We start from the raw sequence: 22,282 nt of genomic DNA, 5'->3' as shown, positions 1-22,282 counted from the left end.
TTTTACAAACTATGTATTAAATTAAATTAAGAGCTGGCGAGCATGTTTTCGTTAACAGGTAGTTTAATCGGCAACTGTTTACAAACTTAATCCTTTTCCTCTTAACCCACTGTGTTATATGATTTTAATCATGCAGCTCAACAAAGTTGGCTTTCTAATTAACAGGAATAATGTATTGTTGAAAAAACTGTGTAGCCCATACAAGGTATAGAAAAACGCAACCGCTTGAAATCAGTAAGCATTCCCAGTGCCCCTGGTTACAGGAGATAGGTTGAAGTTGGTATGTAGTTGTAATTACGCCGCTTTAGACATTTCACCCAAGAAAATAATTCCACATTATTTGAAACACAGTTAACTTTGAATTGGGTAATGGTTGAGTAGCTTCGCAACTCACTCACACATACAATGAAGCCCAGAGTCAGAACCTTATATTAAACCCAAAGGTTTAATCACAAGACAATTTCAAACAAATACCAAACAAATGTTCCCCAAAAAGACATAGTGCATTCTTCAATAATGTTATTGTATCAACCGCAGAGAATTAAATCATTTTCCCATTGTTAATTTTTTTTTTTCAAAGAAATAGCACAGAAAGGATTATTTTGTACGTTTTGTAGATAGCAAGTAGACGATAATACTTTTTTTTTTTTTAGTGAAAGAAAAGCGTTTTTACAGGTAACGGCTGCAGATTTGTTTTGCCGCACTCCACGTATTTCGGACACCAATCCCGCCTATGCATGCAGTCATGATGCGGCACACCTTTAACACAGATGCAGTATGACGATTTATACAGTATGAAATTTTTCTAAATTTTGGACCACGTTAGTCTCAGGCAAAGTAAATTGTATAGCAGTGCACAGCAGTAATAAAATATTTGTAATTATTTTTCATATGTATTTTTTTTGGGGGGGGTGGGGTGGGGGGGTGAAATTTTTAAAATGTTCAGATTACTTGTTTTTGCAGCGGTGATCACACTTTTAATTGAGGCTGTCAGTAGTTTAAACCGCTCCAAGCGTTCAATAACACCTCGTTGCCGACAGCATTTTGCTGTTTTTCAGGTTTATGATTAGCAGGTTGACATTCAGAACCGATGAAAACTTTATACTAATGAGGTCTTTGTTAACCTTTATCTCAATTAGTTTAAAATCTTCTTTCCAGAAGGAATGTCACTGGAGCTTAACGACACATGTCACTTGTCCTTTATGAATAGCAGTGGTCTAATTGAGCAGCTGTGGACTAAATCTGATCGTGTGCTCCTGTTTTCCTCTTCAGACAGCCGTTAACCCTTTATGAATAGAGCACTATGAGTCTGTGCTGTACACCCTTCGTGCATGTGTGATAAAAGCATTTTGAGATCTGCATCTGACTATAATCTCTAATTTCCCATTCTGGAAATGGTTACTGTTCACTGTCGGCTCATGAGCTCAAAGCTCAACAAGAACTCACCTGAGCATGCACCTGAACACGGCAATGACAGGCAGTGGACATTTTCAAATGTTTTGCATTTGCAGATGCCTAATTTGTTTTCCCATCTATTTGGGTCTTGTCATATATAACATAACACTTCATCGTGACATCTCCTGTAATAATGAAATATACTGTGGACAGTTTTGTCAAAAAATTTTTTGTAAAGCCAGACAATTCTCTTTATTACTAAAGATCCGGATATCTTGCCTTACTGTTGTCCTGTTCCCTGATGAAGATGGCAGAGTGTATGACAGTGTAAAGCAAAGCGATGCGATTTGTGTTTGCTTGTAAGCCATCCTTCAAACAAGATTCCTAAAAAATCTCCAGTTGAACTCAGCTGAGTCCTGGCGCTGGGGATTGACAGCAGACTAGCAAGCACAGTGTATGCGAGTGAGAAAGTGGAGCCCTGGGCTACACTACGGCTCCGTGCTGTGAGCTAGACTCTTTACCTGTCAGGCATTGAAAGCAGCACTTGGGGATTTTCCAGAGGGTCTGCTCAATGTTTGTTTGGATGCCAGACTTGAAACTTTGTAACGGTTATCCAATTTATATAGTATATCCTAAGTGACCTAGACCATCCTAAAACATCAAATCACATTTCTGGAGACAGACTGATACCTCATATAATGATATCATTGAATAACGAAATTCAGAGAAAATGAACTAACCAGAATGATGCAGTACTAGAACTTCTATGTGAGATTATATTTCTATGTGATTGGTTAACTGGTTGAAAGGTTTGCAGTGTGATCTGATAACGTTTGTATGTTGCACTACAATCTTGAGAGGTATCAGCTTGTGAAGCATCCTCCTCCAGATAGGCTTTCGAATGAGGTCGCATTCGTATTGAAGAAACTAGCCAGCAGTGCACTGTATAGTTAAAGGTAAAGGCACATGTGGTATGTGTGTGTTTGTATGTGTATGTGTGTATATACATATTATATGTATATGGTGACAGTATAAAACAAGTAACTTTGCAAGAAGGGATGGTGCGTTTAGTTGTTTCTTGCTAGTTTCATACTAATTTATCTGGGAAAACTGCTTATCAAGTAGTGATGAAACTTGGTATTATATTCTGGCGGTACATGGGGGTGTTTGTCTCTCCCTACATTGGTCCATCCGTATGGCATGTTTACATTTTTGCATATATCTGGAAAAACACTTTGATTGTGATGAAACCTGGTAATAATACAGTTATTCAACAGACGTTACAGAGATGTAACACTTTTTTTTTTTCTGGCCTTTTTGTTTTCATGATTGGCAGTTACAATTCTCTCTTGTCTCTTATGATGTGTTTTCTGGGTGGGTGCTGTACAGTATGTTCACTTTATATTTTCTCTTCTCTAGTCTTCCCTGTTCTCTCTAAAGATGTGTTTTCTGGGTGGGTGCTCCACAGTATGTTGACCTGTCTAAACGGACTCTCATCTCTTCCCTCTAGTCTATTTTCTCTTTCTCCCTAGTTTATGGTCTCTTGTCTCCTTATGATGTGTTTTAGGAATGGGTGGTCTGCAGTGTGTTCACTTCATACTCTCTCTTCTCTAGTCTTCCCTCTTGTCTCTTTTGTGATGTGGTTGCTCTAGTCTGAACGGGCTTGTGTGTGTTGTCTAAACGGTCTCTTCTCATTCATCTCAGGATGTGATAAACTGCGTGGGAGGGATGGGTGTGCTACTGCCCATGCTGGAACAGGTGGGCTGCAAGGTGGAGGATTCTCAGACCCTGCAAGAAACCACAGACCTGGTGGGACCCGAGCTCACCTCCTCCCGCAACACCCCCAGCATGCTGCTGCCGCTGGGCAAGTCATCAGGTCAGAACCCCCTCACCTCTTCCACCCTACTACCCCACAACCTGCGTGGCAGTTAGGACATCAAAGCTATAGATGTAAATATACATATGTACAGGATGCCCCATGAATCAGGCGTCACAGGCACAATTGTCTATGACTGATTTATTAGACATATAGATAAACATACATATAGATATATAGGATAATGAATGAGCGTTCGTAGTATGCGATTTGTATTTGCCCCAGTAAATCGAGAGCGGTGAGTTTATGTTGTAACGACAGATATGTTTATACCACAATTATATATTTAAAATAAGTAGCAGTACAATTTTTACATTATTTATATTAAATAGCTATATTCAGGGGTTATTTTACCGGATTGACGCAGATTAATTTCGAACCCTGTTTATGGCCTCTTCTTAACCTTCTTTAGATAAAACCTTGAGCTCAGTCTGTCAATTTGCAGCCACTCTGTTTGTTGGTTTGCTAGTGATAATGAAGGGGCTAATGGCTGTTCAGATGAGTTGGGCGCTGGTAGATCGGTAACTGGCCTTTCTTGACTAAACTAGTTCTCAAGGAAATCGGAGTCCAAATCAATAATAGAAATTTGTGATCAGAAATCTTGAACACAGCACCATCCTGAATTTCAGCAATACACCACAGGTTTGGAATGTAAACAAAGACACGTTCAAAACCAGTCCCGGTAAGCATGTGAGCCTCCTCATGTTATCCCGCTCTCGTTATCCCGCTCGAGTATCCTATGCTAGACATACTTACGCTTGTGGTATAAACAGATATTCATGACTATAAAACTAAATGTTTGCGGTGTTCAAAATGTTCATTTTTAAAATGGGTTTCAGAAGACGGTGCTTTTGATGGTGCAGGGCTCATGCTGTTCTTAAAATAGTTAGCAACAATGTTTGCTTTGTGATTGAACACACATTGCACATAAGGCGAAACTCTAGAAGAATAAACAGAAAGCATTGCATTTTATAATGCCACTGTTTTCCGTTTTGTCTTGTCAGCTATTCTGAGGTCCTAGACAGTCTGCACACAACGCTGATAAAATCTAAACATCAAAAAAGAGAAGCCTGCAACAGTATTTTAGTATAACACGGAACAGGATGCTGTGACACAGCAATATGTGTAATTTAAATGAAATTACATTAGATAGTAAGGTGTCCATATAGTTACTGAAATACTGTTTACACTGAATTAACCAGCCACTGAAGGGGGTACATCTTAGTGCACATTTCTCAAGAGCAACAGATTGATTTACAGTTGCTGGTTCTTGAAATGATTGTGTGCCGCCTCTTGCTTTTCCCTCTAGAGGGCAGGCTGGAGCGGAACAGCGTGGCCGCCTTCCTGCTGATGGTGAAGAACTTCCTGCGACACCATCCTGTCAATCAGGAGAGCCTGGTGCAGTGTCAGGGGCCAGCCATCATGGGGGCGCTGTTGCAGAAGGTGAGTCTCATTGGAATGAGTTCTACAGAAGTGACTACAATTCGGTAATGAATTCCAGTTGAGTAGCCATTAGTGCTGTAATGTTCCCCTTGAATTCGTTGTGAATCTATGGCCATTTTGTTTTAAAGTGTTACAAGTGTTGGCAAACACCCCCTGACATCAGTTGCAACTTCCTTGTGCCTACTAACTTCCTGTGCTGTAGGTCACATGGTTTGTTTGCATTTGGAACATTGGAGAGGGACTTTTCTACAGCACAATAAGTTAAGTCCCATGAAGCAACTACTTAAACTTAATCTGATCTATAATTTTTGTACATTTTGACATTTCCAAAGCTAAGGAGAGGTAGAATTTTGCATTTGTAAGTACTGTATATCACTCGGTGTAGAACAGTTCGTAGCCAAAGGAGCAGCAATCTTCTGCAGCACATGGTGGGATTAACTCATCACGCAGTCCTCCGTTTAGCACTGCTGGGGCGCTCTCCTGTGTTCTGGCCGCGGCACCACAGGAATGTTTGCCTGATTGTTTATTAGAATGCGGAAAGGAGAGTCCAGACTGTTCCAGAGCTCCACCGGGCCAGGCCGATCTACAGGAAGTGTTTAAGCTGCACAGTGCAGGGCGGTGCATCCTGAACGGGCCCTGCTTGCGCTAACAATCCCCCAGGGAACATTGTGTCCTGATAATGGCGTGGCTCCAGACAACCATTGAGAGCTCCTCTTGCTTTCCAGCACAGTGCTCAGCAGACCTGGAGTCAATTATATTTATAATTACTATTACAATTACAGCATAATTGTTTGCTGAAATGAGTTACAAAAATTACAAAATTAATTACTTACATGTCTGAGGTCTTTTTCTGTTGTCCTTTGAAACCGAAAATGCAAATAAAACGTTTTTGTTGGGCCAAAAAAAAAAAAGAAAGTGTGCTGGCGATCTGGGAATGTGGGTGTTTGAGAGAGTGACAGCTGCAACAACACTCAGCACCACTCTCTTCAAAGCAAACAGCCTGTCAGTCAAGCTGTGTAAGTAAAAAGAGACAAGTCTGGCAGGTTTGCAAAGGGCTCGACTGTCTTTATACAAAGTTTGGTGTAGTTGAATGACATAATGCAGTAGGTACACAGCTATGAAGGGACACATAGAGCAAAATCAAACATGGCTAATAGAGGCTACCCAAAGACCACTGGGGGAATACCGGGCTTTAAATTGGCACCAAAAAGGAAAAGGCCAAAATGACCTTCAGTTCAATATATACAAAGAGGGCACCAAGGCCACTAAACTTAAGTCAAGGCCAAAATGTAGGATGTTGTGTAATTTTGCTTAGGATAAATATGTAAAGTTGGCCACATAAAGTAATACACCGTTTAACTTAATAATAACTATTTATTCAGAAAATGATCGGAGGAGGTTTTTTGGTGTTTTTATTTATTTTTTTTTGTCAACCAGCAGCCTAGACAAGACTAACTTTTTGCCTTAGGAGCCAATATGCCAAAAAAAAAAAAATGCTGGGGTGCCACTTCAGGAGCAAGTTGGTTGCTGTCATATTCAACTGTTTACAGTACAACAACTTGTTAAGACACTACATTGATACTAAAATCGTAACTTATATAAGTACTCACTTGTTTGTTGCCTCATTCTGTTGACTGCAATTTACTCTTGCATTTTTCAAGTGTTTTGTATGGAATTGGTGATGGCACCTTTGTGTACAGTTGTAATATAGGAAATGAGACGAACACACGCTGTCCTCCGAAATGTGTGCTGTCAGCCAACCGCTTTTTTTTCACTCTGCTGGTCCACCATGTAGCCACCTCAGAGCTACAGTGTCGGAGGACAGCACAGCTCTGGGCAGCTTACAGGCAAGCCCGCAGGCACCCGGCCAGTCTACAGGGGTCGATGGTGTGCGGTGAGCCGAGGACACCCTAGCTGACCTAAGTCCTCCCCACCTGGGCAACGCTCGGCCAATTGTGCGCCGTCTCTTGTGCGCTGTCTCTTCCACGGTCAGCAGTGGAATAACCTGGACTCGAACCGGCGACCTCCAGGCTATAGGGTGCATCTTGCGCTCCATGTGGAGCGCCTTTACCGGATGCACCACTCGGGAGTCCCCTGTACATTTCATTTTTATTGTCGTGTCCCCCCCAGGAGCACACTTCCTAATTATAGTCTCAAGTATTTATGTGCATTCTGCTGTCACCGTTCCTAAAATGGCCAGTTTCAAATAAACTCTGTTTTCCTTTCAGCAGCCGACCCTGCTTTAGTACGCTACATTAGGGTTTTTCGATACGGTAACGTCTTAAATTACCGTGCCTGCTTCTTAGGCTGAAGTCAAGAGATATTATCAGCTTGCCATGTAACTAGGTAAGCTGGAATCAGACTGTTTTATAAATACACGGCTGTTTTTGTAGGAAATCTTCAAAAAAGAATACCTAGCCATACTCAGTGCAAATTTTAGCAGTTGATTTATAATTGTTTGTTTTGTAGGGTCTTTATGAATAGGACCGGTAGTCTGAAAGAACGGCTATCCCCAGTGGAGACAGGGTGGGATACCTCAGCTGAGTTATGCATAGGGAGGGAAAGAATGAAACCCACATGCTTTTAAATCTAATATTGCTAATTATATAGGTAGGGCCATGTGCTCAGGGGACACATTTTTTACATACTAAGGAGTATGCAAGAGATTGGGGCAGCAGTGCGAAACAGGACTGTGCGATGAGTTCATCCCAGCAGCTGGGCTTCAGATAGTCAACAGTGTACTGCAGAGAATTGCTGCTCCTGTGGAAACTAATTGTCTTAATAGGAATTTAAGAGAAGTCACAGCCATATGACCATCAGTGTTTGCCTAGTTCTTGGTGGCTAATTGATCCCAGTTGTTAGGCAGCAACCATGTTGCTTGGTAACCCATTCCATCTGTCACCATAAATAAATAAATATAAACATTGGTTCCTTCCTTCTGTTCGAAGTTTATATCTGTCTCCAGCTTTGTCCCCGGGTCCTTGTCCCTTGAGCATAAAGTACTGGCTAGGGTTTACTTTGTCATCTCCTTTTAGGATTGCACCCAGTATCTGAGTGTAAATGGGTGATGTCACAAGTGTACATACATATGGAAAGGAACTTCTGGACTTCCAATTAGTGTTCCAGGTGTACTTAACCACAAAGGAGGTCTGCACTGAGGCACTCCTCCCTGACGCCGGTTCTAAAGTCACAGCTTCAGGGATGCTGCAGTCGACAAGTGCACATAGCCACTGCTGACCTCATGGTGCATCCTCTGGGAAAGCCACCATCCCCTTGCAGGATCTTTTGCACAAGCACACAATGCACTCCCCTGGGAGGAATGGCTCACACAGAGCGATGGATTCTGAGACTGGGGGAACTGCACACATTTTCCACTTCTGCATTGTGCACTTTCCATTACTCAACAGGTTTTATTCTACTTTACAGGACTGTGGTTTGAGAATGGACTGGGAAAGTTGTGTCACATTCTGCCTCAAGGCATCTGACTTTGCATCTCCTCCTATGTGCTGAATGCCCTCATCTCTGTTTCAACTTCAAATATCTGTTTTACCCTTTGAGATGCCTACTTCGTATTTTACACATAGTGGACACTCCTCAGGCAAAATCTAAAGGTGCCCTTCACTTTGTCCTATGACTTTGGATGCCTGCCGTATTGAGGTCATGTGACTTTTGCTTAGAGGAAAAAAGACTTGTTAACTGCATTTGACTTTATTTTATGAATTTGTTGGTCGCGTTTTAGTTCTGGAGATTGTACGAGAAAAATTTAGTTTTTGTTGATAAATATTTCTTGTTTTTTCTTTTTCGTTCAGCTTTCCATTATTTAATTAAAATTACAATACAGAATTTTTTTTTTTTTAATGTTTTTTTCAAAAAACTTTTAAATAAGTGTTAAAAATGTAATTGTAACCTGTGGAGCTCTCTCTCTCTTTGCCTTTCCCAGGTGCCAAGCCAGCTTATAGACATGAACGTGTTAATGGCATGCCAGTTCCTGATAGAGCAGATGTGCAGTGAGGGGAACAACGTCCTGCTGCACTACCTCTACCAACACCTGCTCTTTGACTTCCGCATCTGGAGCCGTGGCGACTTCGCTGTCCGCCTAGGTATGTGTGGGTGGGGTGGGGGGTGGGGTGGGGTTTACCATCACAGTGAGGGCTTTAGGGTTGGAGATGGGTGTGATGCCCAGGAGAGGGGGGGAGGAGGAGTGACCACCAAGCAGCAGCAGACAGAGGGAAGAGAGGGAAGTAGGGGGTGGAGGGTAGTGATGGTCTGGGAAAGAGAAAGAACGGAGTATTGAGTAAAAAAAAAAAAAGAGGAATGGCACAGGATTGCATGCTTTGCTGGCATTTCCCTGGATGGTTGTCCAGCCAGAGCAGCACAATGACAGTGTGTTTTAATGTGCAATATGTGGATTTGCTGCTCTCTTCTGCAGGACACATTCAGTATGTATCCTCCATCATCAAAGACAACAAGCAGAGGATCCGCAAGAAATACGGAGTGCAGTACATCCTGGACTCCATCAGGACGCACTATGGGTGAGGGTGGAGAGAGGGTGGGGTTGATACAGAACTGTATTAGCATTGCCACATGTGTTGTTGTTGTTGTTGTTGTTATTTTCAGCAGTAGTCGTAGTAGGAGCAGCATGTTGTCTGCGTGCACATCAGCAGAAAGAATTGTAATTGCTAGGAGGTTATTGTGAGAGTCCTGTGATACTACTAAATCATAAACACTTTGTCAAATGCAAAGAATGGATGTTTCAAGATTCATAAAGCTGTAACAGAAATGTCCTTTATTTGTTTGACTAAGTGTAAGTGATTTAGGTGCTGTTTTTCTCTGGGGTTATTTGCGAGAAGCATCCTGTTTATATAGTTATAACTAACCTTGCTCCTTTTTAATGTTTATTTTTCAGTGGCTCACAAAATACTGCAATAAATCACTCACCATTTAGAGTGGGTATTTGACTTGGATCTATCATTGGAACAGTATGAAAAGTTGAGTTGATGACACATTGTGATTGAGTGCAGCAGAGACACTGGTCCCAAAGTCAAACAATAGAAGGTGTCACGTTTGATTGCCAGCCATTTCGTTTGCTGTGATTTTCCATAGCTTGGAAAGTTGAAAATGATTGCATGAAGTGCAGTAGCAAAGCCCCTGCTACCCGTTTCATGGTGTTTCAATAAAGAACATGAGTTGACTTAAAAATAAACAGGTTTTCATAAAAGGATTTTGTGAGTGGGGGGGGGGGGGGGGGGGGGGGGGGGTCTTTTGAAAAGGAGCAACCTAAACAATGATGTTCTAATGAAAAGTTACAGGCAGGTTCTGAACAGGTATAAAGTGGACGTGTGTTCCTATGTTTGCATCTCCATGTGTTTGTGGTTCAGGGGTGAGAAGGATGGTGCGGTCCCAGCGGATGGTGTGCGGACGGTGCAGACTTCTCTCTTCCAGTTGATCCGAGAATTCCTGTCGCGGGCTGTGGCTCCAGAGGAGTTGCAGAGCATACTGTCGTATGCAGCCGCTGTCCAGGACGAGCAGCAGGTATCCAGGGCCTCTGGGAGTGAGAGAGCGGGGGGTCATGGGATTGTGGGTGTTAGGGGATTAGAGGAATGGAAAGACTGCAAATAGATTGGGATTAGAGAAGAGGGCAGGAACTGGCTAGGGTAAACTGGAAAAGAGTTGGAGAACAGGAGAAATAGTTGTTGGGGCTGGGAGAGATTGGGAGACTAGAGCACCGGTTCACTGGGGTCGGGGGTGGTGAGAGGCTGACCTTTTCATACATACAGAGAATATAAACATCACTTCGCTTCTGTACAGTAGATCTTTCTTGCTTGCGATTTGCCTTTTCCTCAGTTTTCAATTTTGGGGGTCCCTATTCAAATAGTTTTTTTAAAAAAAGAGGTCCCCCCCTCCCTCCCAAACAAACAAGTTTTTGGACCCCTGGTCAGAGGTTGTCAGGGTCCTGAAGCCCCTGCTTTTGCCCTTCGTTGCCCCAGGTGTGCGGAGTTCTGGAGGTGATCCACGGTCTGCTGCGTGGAGGCCCCACGCGGGAGCAGCTCTTCGGACTGCTCTTCGACCCGGGCCACATTGAGGTGCTATACTCACTCCTCCTGCAGAAGAAATACAGCGACGAGCTGAGGGAGAGGGTCTTCAAGGTGAGGGTGCAGGGAGAGGGGAGAAAGTGATGGGCACGTCAGAGGAAATATTCTCCATATATATCTGACTTTTACCATGAAATATTGAAAACGGTGAACTAGTGAAGAAGCCTTGTACAGTAAAATATACAGCTGGTTTCATGTATTCCAATTAGAACTGATCTTGGATTACCTATTGTTACCTTCGTTCAGGTAGTTCAATATTGGTGCTAATCGGGGACAGCGTAATAACTGAATTAACCAAATGAGTGAGTTACCTAATCATAAGGAGGAGCAAGGAGCACCGTGTGTGGGTCATTTTCTGAGAGTGAATACAAGTAACACACAAATAACATACCATGAAAAAAAGTGTTCCAGTTATTGGTACATCAGACCATGGAACATAGATTTGAAAAACACCCTATTTCACAATTTAAAATATACTGGTTTAAACAATTTTTTTCTAAAATTGTTATTATTATTTTATTTTTATTTTTTTTGTATTGATTCATTTATTTGATAAATTTGGAATTGTCAGTTGTATTTTAGCCCATTTTTTCCCAAATTTGAAAATGCCCAATTCATAAGCCATGCTCACCGCTGCAAGCCCTCCGCTGACTCTGGAGAGACGAAGACAAACAATCGTGTCTTCCGAAACCTATGCCACCAGCCGCCTTTTCACACTGCAGCTCCGCCATGCAACTACCACAGCTACAGCGTCGGAGGACCACGCAGCTCTGGGCCGCTTGTAGACAGGCCTGCAGGCACCCGCCTAGTCTACAGGGGTTGCTGGTGTGCGGTGAGCTGAGGACACCCTGACCGACCTAAGCCCTCCCCACTTGGCCAATTGTGTGCCGCCCCCTGGAAACTCCTGTCCACGACCGGCAGTGAAATAGCCTGGACTCAAACTGGTGACCTCCAGGCTATGGGGCACATCCTGCACTCCATGCGGAGTGCTTTTACTGGATGCGCCACTTGGAAGCCCCCCTTATATAATTATTTTCTATTTTTTATATTTTCTATTTTTTACTTCTTTGCTTTAAAGATAATGCCATTTTCCAGAGAAAATATGTTATGAGTGTTACACTGGGCAGACTTTTTTTGGTATCCCTGTACAGAGAATAACCCACATACAGTGTGGACTTGGAAATTGTGCCATGTATTGAGCTACCTTGTAATAATGTATCCCCATTACATTTGTAATGGGCCGTACAAACTCAGAGGCCCTTTGATTCACTTCAAAAACATAACCCTGGCCTTTACAAGTAAGCATCCCCTTCTCTTCCCCCACCTTCTCCTCCCTACCCTTCTTCTCTCCCCCCTTCTCTCTCCAGATACTGTATAAGATCTTGAAGTTTGATAAGGTTCCCGAGAGGAGTAAGCACCGTGTGAAGCTGAAGGACATTGGCTACCAGGGCCTGATCAGCTACCTGAACGAGGTCCCAGTCTCCATGTCTCTCATTCGCTGTCTCTCAGAGCAGGTCCTCGTCGCAGGTGACCCCTATTCTTACCATGTTGTAGTTGAACTTATCTGGAGATTGTTTGCTTGAAGCCTCTCTCTAAGATTTGTGTTGGAACATGCCTGCATATTGTAAGAATGTCTGTCTTGCTCCAGGATTTGTTTGTACCTGCTCATAAATCTGTTACTCAATAAAACCTGTTAGTCATGACAATCCCCGACTCCTGAAGGCAGGATAAACATATAGACTGTTTTTTGGGGTTTTTTTTGAGTTACTGCTCTTCTTTTTGATGCACAGACAAAACCTGCCCTGGAACCCCTTTACTCCATCTCATGTAGTTTATGTAACACTTCTCCAGCATTGGTTCCGCCTGAGCTGGGATGACTGCATGGTTTCATTTGAGAATTTAAATCCCTGTGCTGGTCTTATTAACCTGTTCTCTACACCCATTCACCCTAGATGTGAACCCCAACTACCGGGATCTGATCGCTGTGGTGTACCTGTCTCACAGAGCGGACCTCACTGTCAGGCTGGATGTCTGTCGCAAGGTAAGTTTAACACGTCTTCCTGCTTCGGCATTTCAGGTTCATTTCCACTATGTGCCTTATCCTTCTACGCCTACATTTGTATCCCAAAATATTTTCACACTTCACTCCTCAAATAGCTACCAACCCCTGGTCTTGTTCCTCTTGTTTTTGTTGTTTTTTTCCCGCAGCTTTTCCACCTCATCTACTCAAACCTGGACAGTGTGCGTCAGCTGGCACGGCAGGCTGGCTGGCAGGACACTCTGACCATGCTGTATGTGAAGGAGTCGTACAAGTCTCGGGCATCCAGCTTCTCCAGCTCCATAAACAGCGACACACTGGACCTGCGGCGACAGGACTCTTCCATGCTGGAGAACCCTCGGGAGGCAGAGGCAAAGGGAATTGGAACGGGGGGAGAGCTGCCCGACGTCTTCCTGCCCTTCGGCTATGAGTCCCCCGACGTGGATGTCTCTGAGGGCTTCTCGGCCCTCTCTCTGTCCCCAGGCAACAGAAGTTGCCCCCAGAGGATGAAGATAAAGTCCTGCGGGAACTCCTTCGACTTCCAGGACGTGACCAGCCACTCCTCCTCCAACACCATTGACATCCCTGGGGCCCAGGAGGAGGAGTTGCTGTACTTCCCGTTCTCTCCCTTTGGGTCCTCCCCATTTGAGCTGGGCCTGGAGCTGGCCAGCACAGGCTCGCTGGCCACTGCAGAGAGCGGCAACCACACCCCAGTCAGCCAGGCTGACACCCCCTCCCCCCTGGAGGCCTTCAAACCCTTCCCTGGCATGAGGGTACGCAAGAGCTCCAGTCTGTCCAACGTGCTGGATGAAAGCAGCTTCCAGGAACCCCAGCCTGGGGACAACACCTCCAACACCAGCAACCCCCAGGTACTGAACTGAGCCGCTCTGTGTTTGCGTCTGACACCAGCAACACACATATACCTGTCTTTACAAATATTTATATATGTGTCTATGTAACAGTTCATCCACACCAGTAACCCTGACTGTGGGATGAAAACGACCACATGTAGTCGATCACCCTTTTACCTGTCCCCAGTCAGTTGTGAGTAATTGAATTTGCCCCATCTCACATGCAGCAGAGTCTGGTATCATGCTAAGTGTCTGGATGCTTCCTGTGGGCCACCACACTCTACATGTCATTACCTGACTCGCTTTCTTACCAGTTATTCTACCTGTCCCTGGTCTCCACAGCAAACCCCGGAGGAGGAGCTATGTAACCTGCTCACTAACATCGTGTTCTCTGTGACATGGCGTGGGGTGGAAGGCAGCGACGACGCTGTCTGGAAGGAGCGTGGGCAGGTCTTTTCCGTCCTCACCAAGCTGGGCTCGTCTTGCGAGCTCGTCCGGCCACCCGACGACATCAAGCGCAGGTGGGTGAGGGGGGCGGGGTGCAAAGAGAGAGCGTGGAGGTGGGTTAAGTGTTCTCCTGTCACCTAAGAACTTTGGCTGCAACACCTGAAGTATACTGTTTAACACTCTTGAGATACATACTGTAATAGTAAAGCAAAACTTGGAATGCAAACGGGAGAGTTCAGGAGGTGTCATACGCTGAAGATCAGGTCACTTGATCACACACATCTTGATCTTAAGCAAAAACAAATAACCTAATATTTCAAACTGTTCGCGACGAACAAGAGATGTTGAATATACTGTAGCATGCTTTATCGTGATCTGTGATATTTTTTTTTTTTTTTTTTACTTAAATATCAGCACTTCTATTGTAGGACATATACACTCTGGTCATTTCCCAAAGCAAAATGTTCTCATTGGTATGATTTGATAGAGCAAGACTTTCTTGTTATCCAAATATTTTCCTTTTTGAAAGTAAACACTGAAGTGGGAACAGACACATTACCATTGGGTTATGTAAAGTTTTGACTACACCTCTATGTGTGTGTATATTAGGTTATCCTTTTTCATTAAAAAATAAACAAATAAGAATAATTTAACTGAAAGCCTTGGCTCAACTTGACATCAGCCTCTCACCGGTTATATGAGGCTGCTCTGCTTTTTCAATATGGGGAGAGGTTTTTGTTTTGTTTTTTTACTTTATCATCATGACAAATGCTAACCAAATGGTATAAGGGGGGGGGGGGGGGGGGGTAGAGATTGTTAAACAAATTATTTGTAAAAAGAATACAACTCTAGTGACAATTTTATGTTTATTTAATAATCAGAAGAAATGATAATCATACTATCCTTTACATTAATGTATAAATACATTCCTATGTAGAAACTGTACCCTGTTTAGAGAGATTAAGTTAAATTGATACTGCAGCTTTGCATTTATGATGTAAAATGGGTGAGGGGGTGGATGCCCCCCCCCCCCCCCCCCCATGCCACATTCTCAACCTGCATGAACGAACCTGTAAGATGAAAACCCTCTATTTCCATTAGTATTGTTTACTGATCAATGCACATTTTATTACGGGTCTAAAACCATAAATTCAGCTCTTAGCAGGACGGATTCAGTTTCAGATTAAAAAAAAAAAAGTATTTGGGAATTTGGGAGTTTCTCTTTTTACATGATATCACTTCACCGAACTGCCCAATTTATCCATGTTAAATAAAATAAAACAAAAAAGCGAGGGGTTAATATAATCACTGTAGCATTAAAAAGGCTTGATTTAAAAAAAAAAAAAAAATTATTGCACTTCAGCAATCTCGCGACAGGTGAATATAGCTGGCCATGGCTACCATTGTATTCAGATAGTGAAATTTGCTTAGAAACGCCCCAATCATCAAGTTGCTTAAAGTTTGCCTGGTGTTGCATGGGCAAATCTTGATGTCTGGAATATTCCTGACATTGCACTGGGTTGAGCTGGTGAGTGATCGGCCCTGTTCTCTCCCCAGCTTGTTGGAGATGATGCTGGAGTCTGCCTTTTCAGACATCAAGGACTCCACAGGGGCCACGCTGCCTGGCCACATCCAGAACGTGATCAAGCTGCTCCGCCTTCTGCAGGACTTCCTCTTCGCTGAGGGCCACACCAACCAGGCGCTCTGGAGTGAGAAGGTAGGAGTGGACTGGAGGTTGTAAGGAGAGGATACTCTGCTGACACACTGTGATGTCAACTGGAGAGTTTATACAAAGGTTGAGACTGTACACGAGGAGACCTGTTTTTCAGATTTGTACTTGTTTGGTGAACACTAAGACTAGGGGTTCCCAATGACTCAAACCCTGAGAAGTTGGATTAGGTTTGTCAGTCGTCTTTAGCTCCGTTGGTAGACTAGGGCAGAAGACGACATGAAAGGTAGGGTTTGCAAGGTCATGTGAAAAATGCAGGGAAAGGATGGTAAGGATACCAAACAAGAAGACTGGATGCCGTGGATTGGGATTTTAAATGCAGACAAAAGGGGAAGCAGGCATTAGGGAAGCCAGTCCCATTTGAAGAAAATGTTCCTCACACTGTTATTCTCTGCAAAGTGATTCCTACATATCTGTGTGTTCAATTCTCAAGACGGTCTCTAAAATAACTTTTTTTCCCGCCCGCTGTCAGATTTTCGAAGGTGTGGTAAATCTGCTGGACAAGCTGCAGGCCTGGTACTACCCTGTGAATGGAGCCACAGACATGAGGGATATTCCCCAGATCGGCCTGCGCATCATCACTGGCTACATCCAGCAGCAGAAAACACAGGTCATTACCCTGGTCCCACGGTTCTCTCTCTTCCTCACTTCCTCTCCAGATTATTATTATGACTGTTTGCCTTTCCTCCCTCCCTCCCTCGTTAATTATTTTTGCACTTATGAGGGCGGTTTACCCTCTCTGTACTGACGTGGTCTCCTCTCCCCTGTGCAGGTGTGTGCGATGGCCTGTGTGAAGCTGCACAGTCTCTTGCAGACAGTGATGTCTCTGCAGACGGAGGAGGTCTGCTTCCTACTGGGGAGGCTGGGCGGGCCGCTCTCTCACTCGCTGGCAGCTGGACATGCAGATTCCTTCACTTACCTGGTTCCCATAATGAGAACCCTGCTGGACCAGCACTACGAGGTGCTGCAGCTGCAGCACCTCCTGCCCAACATGCCCCCCACCAATGGCAGCGCCACCCTGTTTGAGGACCTGCAGAACTACTGCAGCACCGTCGAGTGGCAGACATTCATCGAGAAGCATGTGAGGCTCCTCCGCTCTCTTTCTACCCAGTCCACGTCCTACCTTGCAGCCGATTTTAAACCATATTTTAGCAATATAATCTCATCATGTTAATAAACATGGCAAAGGCTGAAGTTGTTTAAAGATGGCAAAATAGAAAAGAAATACCTTAAAATTTGTCAAATTGAATGGGCCTACAGTATGGAAGATTCGATAAGCATGAGCATAAAACTTTTCAATCACTTTTCAGTGTTTTTCATCTTTATTTGGAATTGTTTACCAGCACTTTCAAACCCTACCCTGTCATTATCCCTCTTTCCTTCTCTCTCTCTCGTTTTCTTTTTCTTTCTTTCTTCCTTTCTTCCATCTCGTCTCCCCTGCACTCTTTCAGATCCAGCCTGTCATGGCTCAGTATGAAGACGATACGTTTGGAAAGAGCCACGACCTGATGTCTAACTTCTGGAACTCTTGTTTTGATGCGCTGATGAGCAGCTCTCTGCGGAGAGAGAAGGAGAAGGCCAATAGCAGGACCAAGTTCCAGGTACACTTTCCACAGGGGCAAACACACACTCCTTTGAGTTCATAAAGTCCCTGACTGGAAAAAATATTTCAGGATTCTTCATCCACAATATCATGACAAAACCACTGCCCCCTTAAACAGTAAGTAGTATCAAATGTCACATGTTCTGTGCCCAGCACTTAAGATTCTCCAGTCTAACTCAAAACCATCTAAAGGCAGATTCAGAGAAATAGGATAGCACAGGTTTTTAAGGGAACTAGAATGTCAACATAGTGGAACGTCGCATATCCTACCGTCACATAACCGTCTTGATCAATTAACCGCCTATCTAAATAAATAAACATTAAAATTAGGCTACGAGAGTAATGGCATTGGCAGCAAATGCAGCTTCCACGATGGAAACAGAAAGAAAGCGTTATAGCAGTCAGCCTTTTGGTGCATTCCTCTTTGAGAGGCGGGCTGTGTGCGTGTGTCAGTCAGCTGCGTATAGCAGTGACGTTTCAATAATCCGGTCGAGAAAGCTTTTGAATTAAACAAAGTAAGCTTCAGTTCATAACACAGTTCATAATGGCCGTTTGTTTAAAATAGCTGAAGCAATATTCAAATGGAGCTGCTTATCGGCTGTTGGCAATATCAAGAAAGCGCGCAAAGTACCGTGACAGAGATATTAAAAGAGCAAAACCAGGGAGGCAGGGACTTCTAGAGTTAAGAAAGAAGCCATCAGTTGCAGGTTACTGTACATTTACCATTTTGATTTTGTATTTTTATTTTTTTAAAAGCTTCGTGTGGAGATGGCTTATAGCAAACCGCATAGCAACACTGTATTTGTAGCCTAATTCTTGTTTGCTTACTTTTAAAGCAAAAAATGTCTTTAAAGCTATTTGTTTTTGTTCACTAACCTATTTATGGATGTGTAAATGCTTTTACTATAGATGTTCACAAATCCGACTTTTTCGCACATATGCCTGTACCGCAGTCAACAGGGTGTCAGATATGCAACGTTGTACTTTATTTGTTTTCAAAGAGAAGTTTAGTGCCAGCTGCTCTGTGCTCTGTTACTTGGTCTAGTGCGCTGCCATGCCATGCCATGCTGTGCAGCGCAGTGCATGTGATTCTGTTGTGTCGTAACCCCACTCTGTATACTGTGCAGGAGTTGATTGTGGAGCCCTACCTGAAAAGGATGCGCTCTGAGAACCTGCGCTATGCAAATATGCTGAAGCAGATCAACAACCACCACAGTGCTGTGCTGCGACAGTGGAGATCCCTGAGGAGACTGCTGACCTGCCAGAGAGGGGCCTGGGCAGAGAGGTACTTTGTGTGTGCGAGTACGTGTGTGTGAGATTCTTGAAGACTGCTTATCTGCCTGAGAGGTACTACGATGTGTGTGTATGTGTGTGTGTTAGTCCCCTGTGAAAGGCGCGGCAAGCTTTTCCAAATTCTGCGGCAAGGGTCCATGATCTCTTCAACAGAAATTCTTGAATTTTGAGGTAGTCTTTTAAAAGTTATAACCAACTTGATTCTCTGTTAATATCTTTTTTTATAGGACTGTTTTCAAAGTTTATTACAGTACATGCTACAAGAAGTAGCAGAATGAAACCACAAAAACATTTATTGAAACTTTAATAACTGTTATTAATTCCAAAAACAAAATTGTGAGGCCACTTTCAGCAAGCAGAAAAATAAAATAAATTATCAAATAAATACTGATGTTTTCACTGCTATGAGGAAAAAATATTTTGAAAGGTGAGCAACTGCAATTAGGAACAATACTGAAAATATTTTGCTCAATTCCCTCAAATGTCATATTCCTTCAAGTAGTTTTGATTCTGAATAAAATTGACAGAGAAACATAAAATAAGTTTAGAAATGTTCTCAGTTTTCTCAGGACTGTGTCTGGTGTTTTAAAGTCCTGCTTTCCCATTGAAATAGAGGAAACAGCATTGCACAGTCTGCAAAACAGTTTACCCTCGTCCTCATACAAGTGTCCCACAACGACCAGCTGCTGTTTTATTTCCTAAGTGGCTTTTGCCTCCAGACACATGTTTGCTCTTAACAAATGTATCCATTTTAGCTGATTTTAATAGCCACAGCACATTAGTGTGTAAAATGAGTGGTTTGCTTTTTAAGAGCAGGTTGAGCAAGATAAACAAAGCACAGGTAATCAAAAATCTCACTGTGACACCTTGTGGAATGTTTAAAAATTTGAATTTGTTCTTATGAATACTAGTTAGGCTTGTTGCCATGGAAAATCAGTAATTCTGCAACCCAGGGTGCATTCCACAAAATCGCACCACGATCACTTTATTCACGGGGGACTAATGTGTGTGTGTGTGTGTGTGTGTGTGTGTGTGTGTGTGTGTGTGTGTGTGTGTGAGTGTGTGTTGTGTTTGCATGTGTTTAAAGAATGAAAAGTCTCTTTACTCATGAAGTTCCCGACTCTCCCCACAGGAAGGAGGTGGAGGTGAGGTGGAAGCTGTCGAGCGCAGAGACCTACTCCAAAATGAGGCTGAAGCTGGTCCCCAATTACAGCTTTGATTCTCACTCTGTGGCCAGCGCTCTGCGGGACAACATGGGTACGTGCATACCTGACTTCAGTTCACTCTTATAATAATAATAATAATGTTTATTTTTATATAGCGCCTTTCATAGTGGACCAACATCACAAAGCTCTTTACAAGATACAAGACTAGGGTGTGTGAACTGTGCATCAGCTGCAGAGTCACTTACAACAACGTCTCACCCCAAAGACGACGCACAAGGAGGTTAAGTGATTTACTCAGGGTCACACAATGTGTCAGTGGCTGAGCTGGAATTTGAACTGGGGACCTGCTGGTTACAAGCCTATTTCTTTAACCACTGGACCACACAGCCTCCTCAGTTAGTTATCTACCGTGTTCTAATTTCTGATTCAATAGGAAACCATTAAGATGTCATTTACACTTTATCAACTGTGCATGGAGTCCACGTTATCCAATGGTATAAGTATGTGAATCAAAATTAATTTCTACATTGAAGATTCTGAGAAAAACTTCTAGTCAGAATGTCTGTTATTGAATTTATTAAGGTTTTTTTTTTGTATTTCTTAATTTCTGATTCAACTTGGGTTTGCAACTTTTTTTTTGATAACACTATGTAACACAATTTTTGTTCCTGGGTAGTAAGTGTTATTTCCTAATTGCTTGTGCCTCAAAAGTATAGAAAATGGCTATTATCACAAAAGCAAAGTTTGTGGGGAATAACAGCCATTTTCTATACTTTTGAGGCATAAGCAATTAGGAAATAACAATTACTACCCAGGAACAAAAAAAATAATAATTTTGTTACACAGTGTAATTGAAGAAAACTGTTTGCACAGCCAAACTTAATTCTGTAGTTTCCAGCGTTGTGTTGCATCCTAGTAAATGACGATATGAAACACAGTTCTGATGTCTGGTTTGCCTCGTGTTCCAGGTGCAGACCACCTGCACAGCCCCACGGAGTCCATCCCACTGGCCGTGGCCAAGGAGGCTAAGGTTAGTGAAATGGAGGACGACCAACTGGGAGATGAGGACCTGGTCTTTCTGGACAATCAGTAAGTCATTGTGCAGCTCAGAGAATGTGTGTGTAGTTGGGTTATTGTACACTGCAGATAACACAGTACCGTCAGTGTGGTGGAACAACACTGATGTGATCGAACCTGGAACCTGGACACCGAACCATGTCTGGGGAATCTGGCCTGAAATACCAAGAATTTCAATGACACTAAAAATCTGTCTGAGGTGAAGTCCCATTCTGTAGATGCTGTGAGTGTAGGTCATGGTGGAACATTTTTTTTTTTTCATCACTGCTTGCTCTGGTAGTGTATTGCAGGCCTAAAGGCAAATGCATGTTATTGATGCATTGCTTAAACTTCAACAGTTACTCTTGAATCGTAAAAGGCCATTGAAACAAGTTAAATTCTACTTGATTGGCTAGTTTTGGTTTATGTCAGGAGCTGGCCATTCATTTATGGAAAATCAATATATTGTGGAACTTCAAGTAGGATAAAACACACTGAGAGGCTGAGAGGTGTCTATGAATGATTGTGTTTACTCTTGCTCTTTTTCTCCTGCTCCCATTTGCTCCCTTCTACACTTTCCCTTCCTGCCCTCTCTTACCCTCCTTCTCTCACTTTCTATCCCTCCTCCTCTGTCTGGCAGGGTGGATGAGGAGGAGCAGAATCAGAAAGAGAAGCTGGTGATCTCAGAGGACTGTGAGCTCATCACCATCATTGCCGTGATACAGGGCCGCCTGGAGGTCACCACACAGCACATCTATTTCTACGATGGCAGTACGGAGAAGGAGGAGACTGAGGAAGGTGGGTGTGGCCTGTGCACAACCAGCAATATGAACTTGAGAAGTAAAAGAAATCATTCTTTTAAAAGAAGAGAATTTGAAAGAAAAAACATATGCCAGTGGGCGACGCATCATGATTATTATTTATCATAGCCTCCAGTTCATCCCCCATTTAAAAAATATATACAGTTAACACAATTGGTTCAATAAGTGTTTCCAATATTCCTGTGTAAAATACATTATTGTGAACAAGTTGTTCTTGTTTTTTTATGGAAACTATCCTTTCAGATAATTTAGTGGGGGGAATTAAACACAAATTAAACACAGCACCAACATAGCCTATACCAGTGGTTATCAAAAATAATTGTTGATTACCTCAGAGTGCAGCCCTCAACACTTACTGGTGGCCACACTGCTAATTTTTTCCAAAAAAAAAAAAAAATATATATATATATATATATATATATATATATATATATATATATATATATATATATATATATATATTATTATATAT

General features: G+C 42.9%; 1 protein-coding gene across 3 annotated transcripts in view; it reads left to right on the top strand.

Moving 5' to 3' along the window:
* Positions 1 to 22,282, top strand: part of LOC121312970 (neurobeachin-like protein 2) — a 124,027-nt gene that overhangs the window by 82,578 nt on the left and 19,167 nt on the right. For all 3 annotated transcript variants that reach the window (XM_041245012.1, XM_041245010.1, XM_041245011.1), the window contains 18 exons: positions 3,100 to 3,271; positions 4,581 to 4,714; positions 8,655 to 8,814; positions 9,144 to 9,246; positions 10,093 to 10,246; positions 10,702 to 10,860; positions 12,174 to 12,333; positions 12,759 to 12,847; positions 13,015 to 13,713; positions 14,038 to 14,216; positions 15,700 to 15,859; positions 16,344 to 16,481; positions 16,644 to 16,952; positions 17,323 to 17,472; positions 18,602 to 18,759; positions 19,900 to 20,024; positions 20,902 to 21,022; positions 21,630 to 21,787. In XM_041245012.1, coding sequence (XP_041100946.1) covers positions 3,100 to 3,271; positions 4,581 to 4,714; positions 8,655 to 8,814; positions 9,144 to 9,246; positions 10,093 to 10,246; positions 10,702 to 10,860; positions 12,174 to 12,333; positions 12,759 to 12,847; positions 13,015 to 13,713; positions 14,038 to 14,216; positions 15,700 to 15,859; positions 16,344 to 16,481; positions 16,644 to 16,952; positions 17,323 to 17,472; positions 18,602 to 18,759; positions 19,900 to 20,024; positions 20,902 to 21,022; positions 21,630 to 21,787 — 3,328 coding nt within the window. The remainder of the gene's footprint in view (positions 1 to 3,099; positions 3,272 to 4,580; positions 4,715 to 8,654; positions 8,815 to 9,143; positions 9,247 to 10,092; positions 10,247 to 10,701; positions 10,861 to 12,173; positions 12,334 to 12,758; positions 12,848 to 13,014; positions 13,714 to 14,037; positions 14,217 to 15,699; positions 15,860 to 16,343; positions 16,482 to 16,643; positions 16,953 to 17,322; positions 17,473 to 18,601; positions 18,760 to 19,899; positions 20,025 to 20,901; positions 21,023 to 21,629; positions 21,788 to 22,282) is intronic.

Source organism: Polyodon spathula, chromosome 3 (genome assembly GCF_017654505.1).
Source record: "Polyodon spathula isolate WHYD16114869_AA chromosome 3, ASM1765450v1, whole genome shotgun sequence".
NCBI lineage: Eukaryota > Metazoa > Chordata > Actinopteri > Acipenseriformes > Polyodontidae > Polyodon > Polyodon spathula.
The sequence above is the reverse complement of the archived record's forward strand: the minus strand, read 5'-3'. Positions and strand labels throughout refer to the sequence as shown.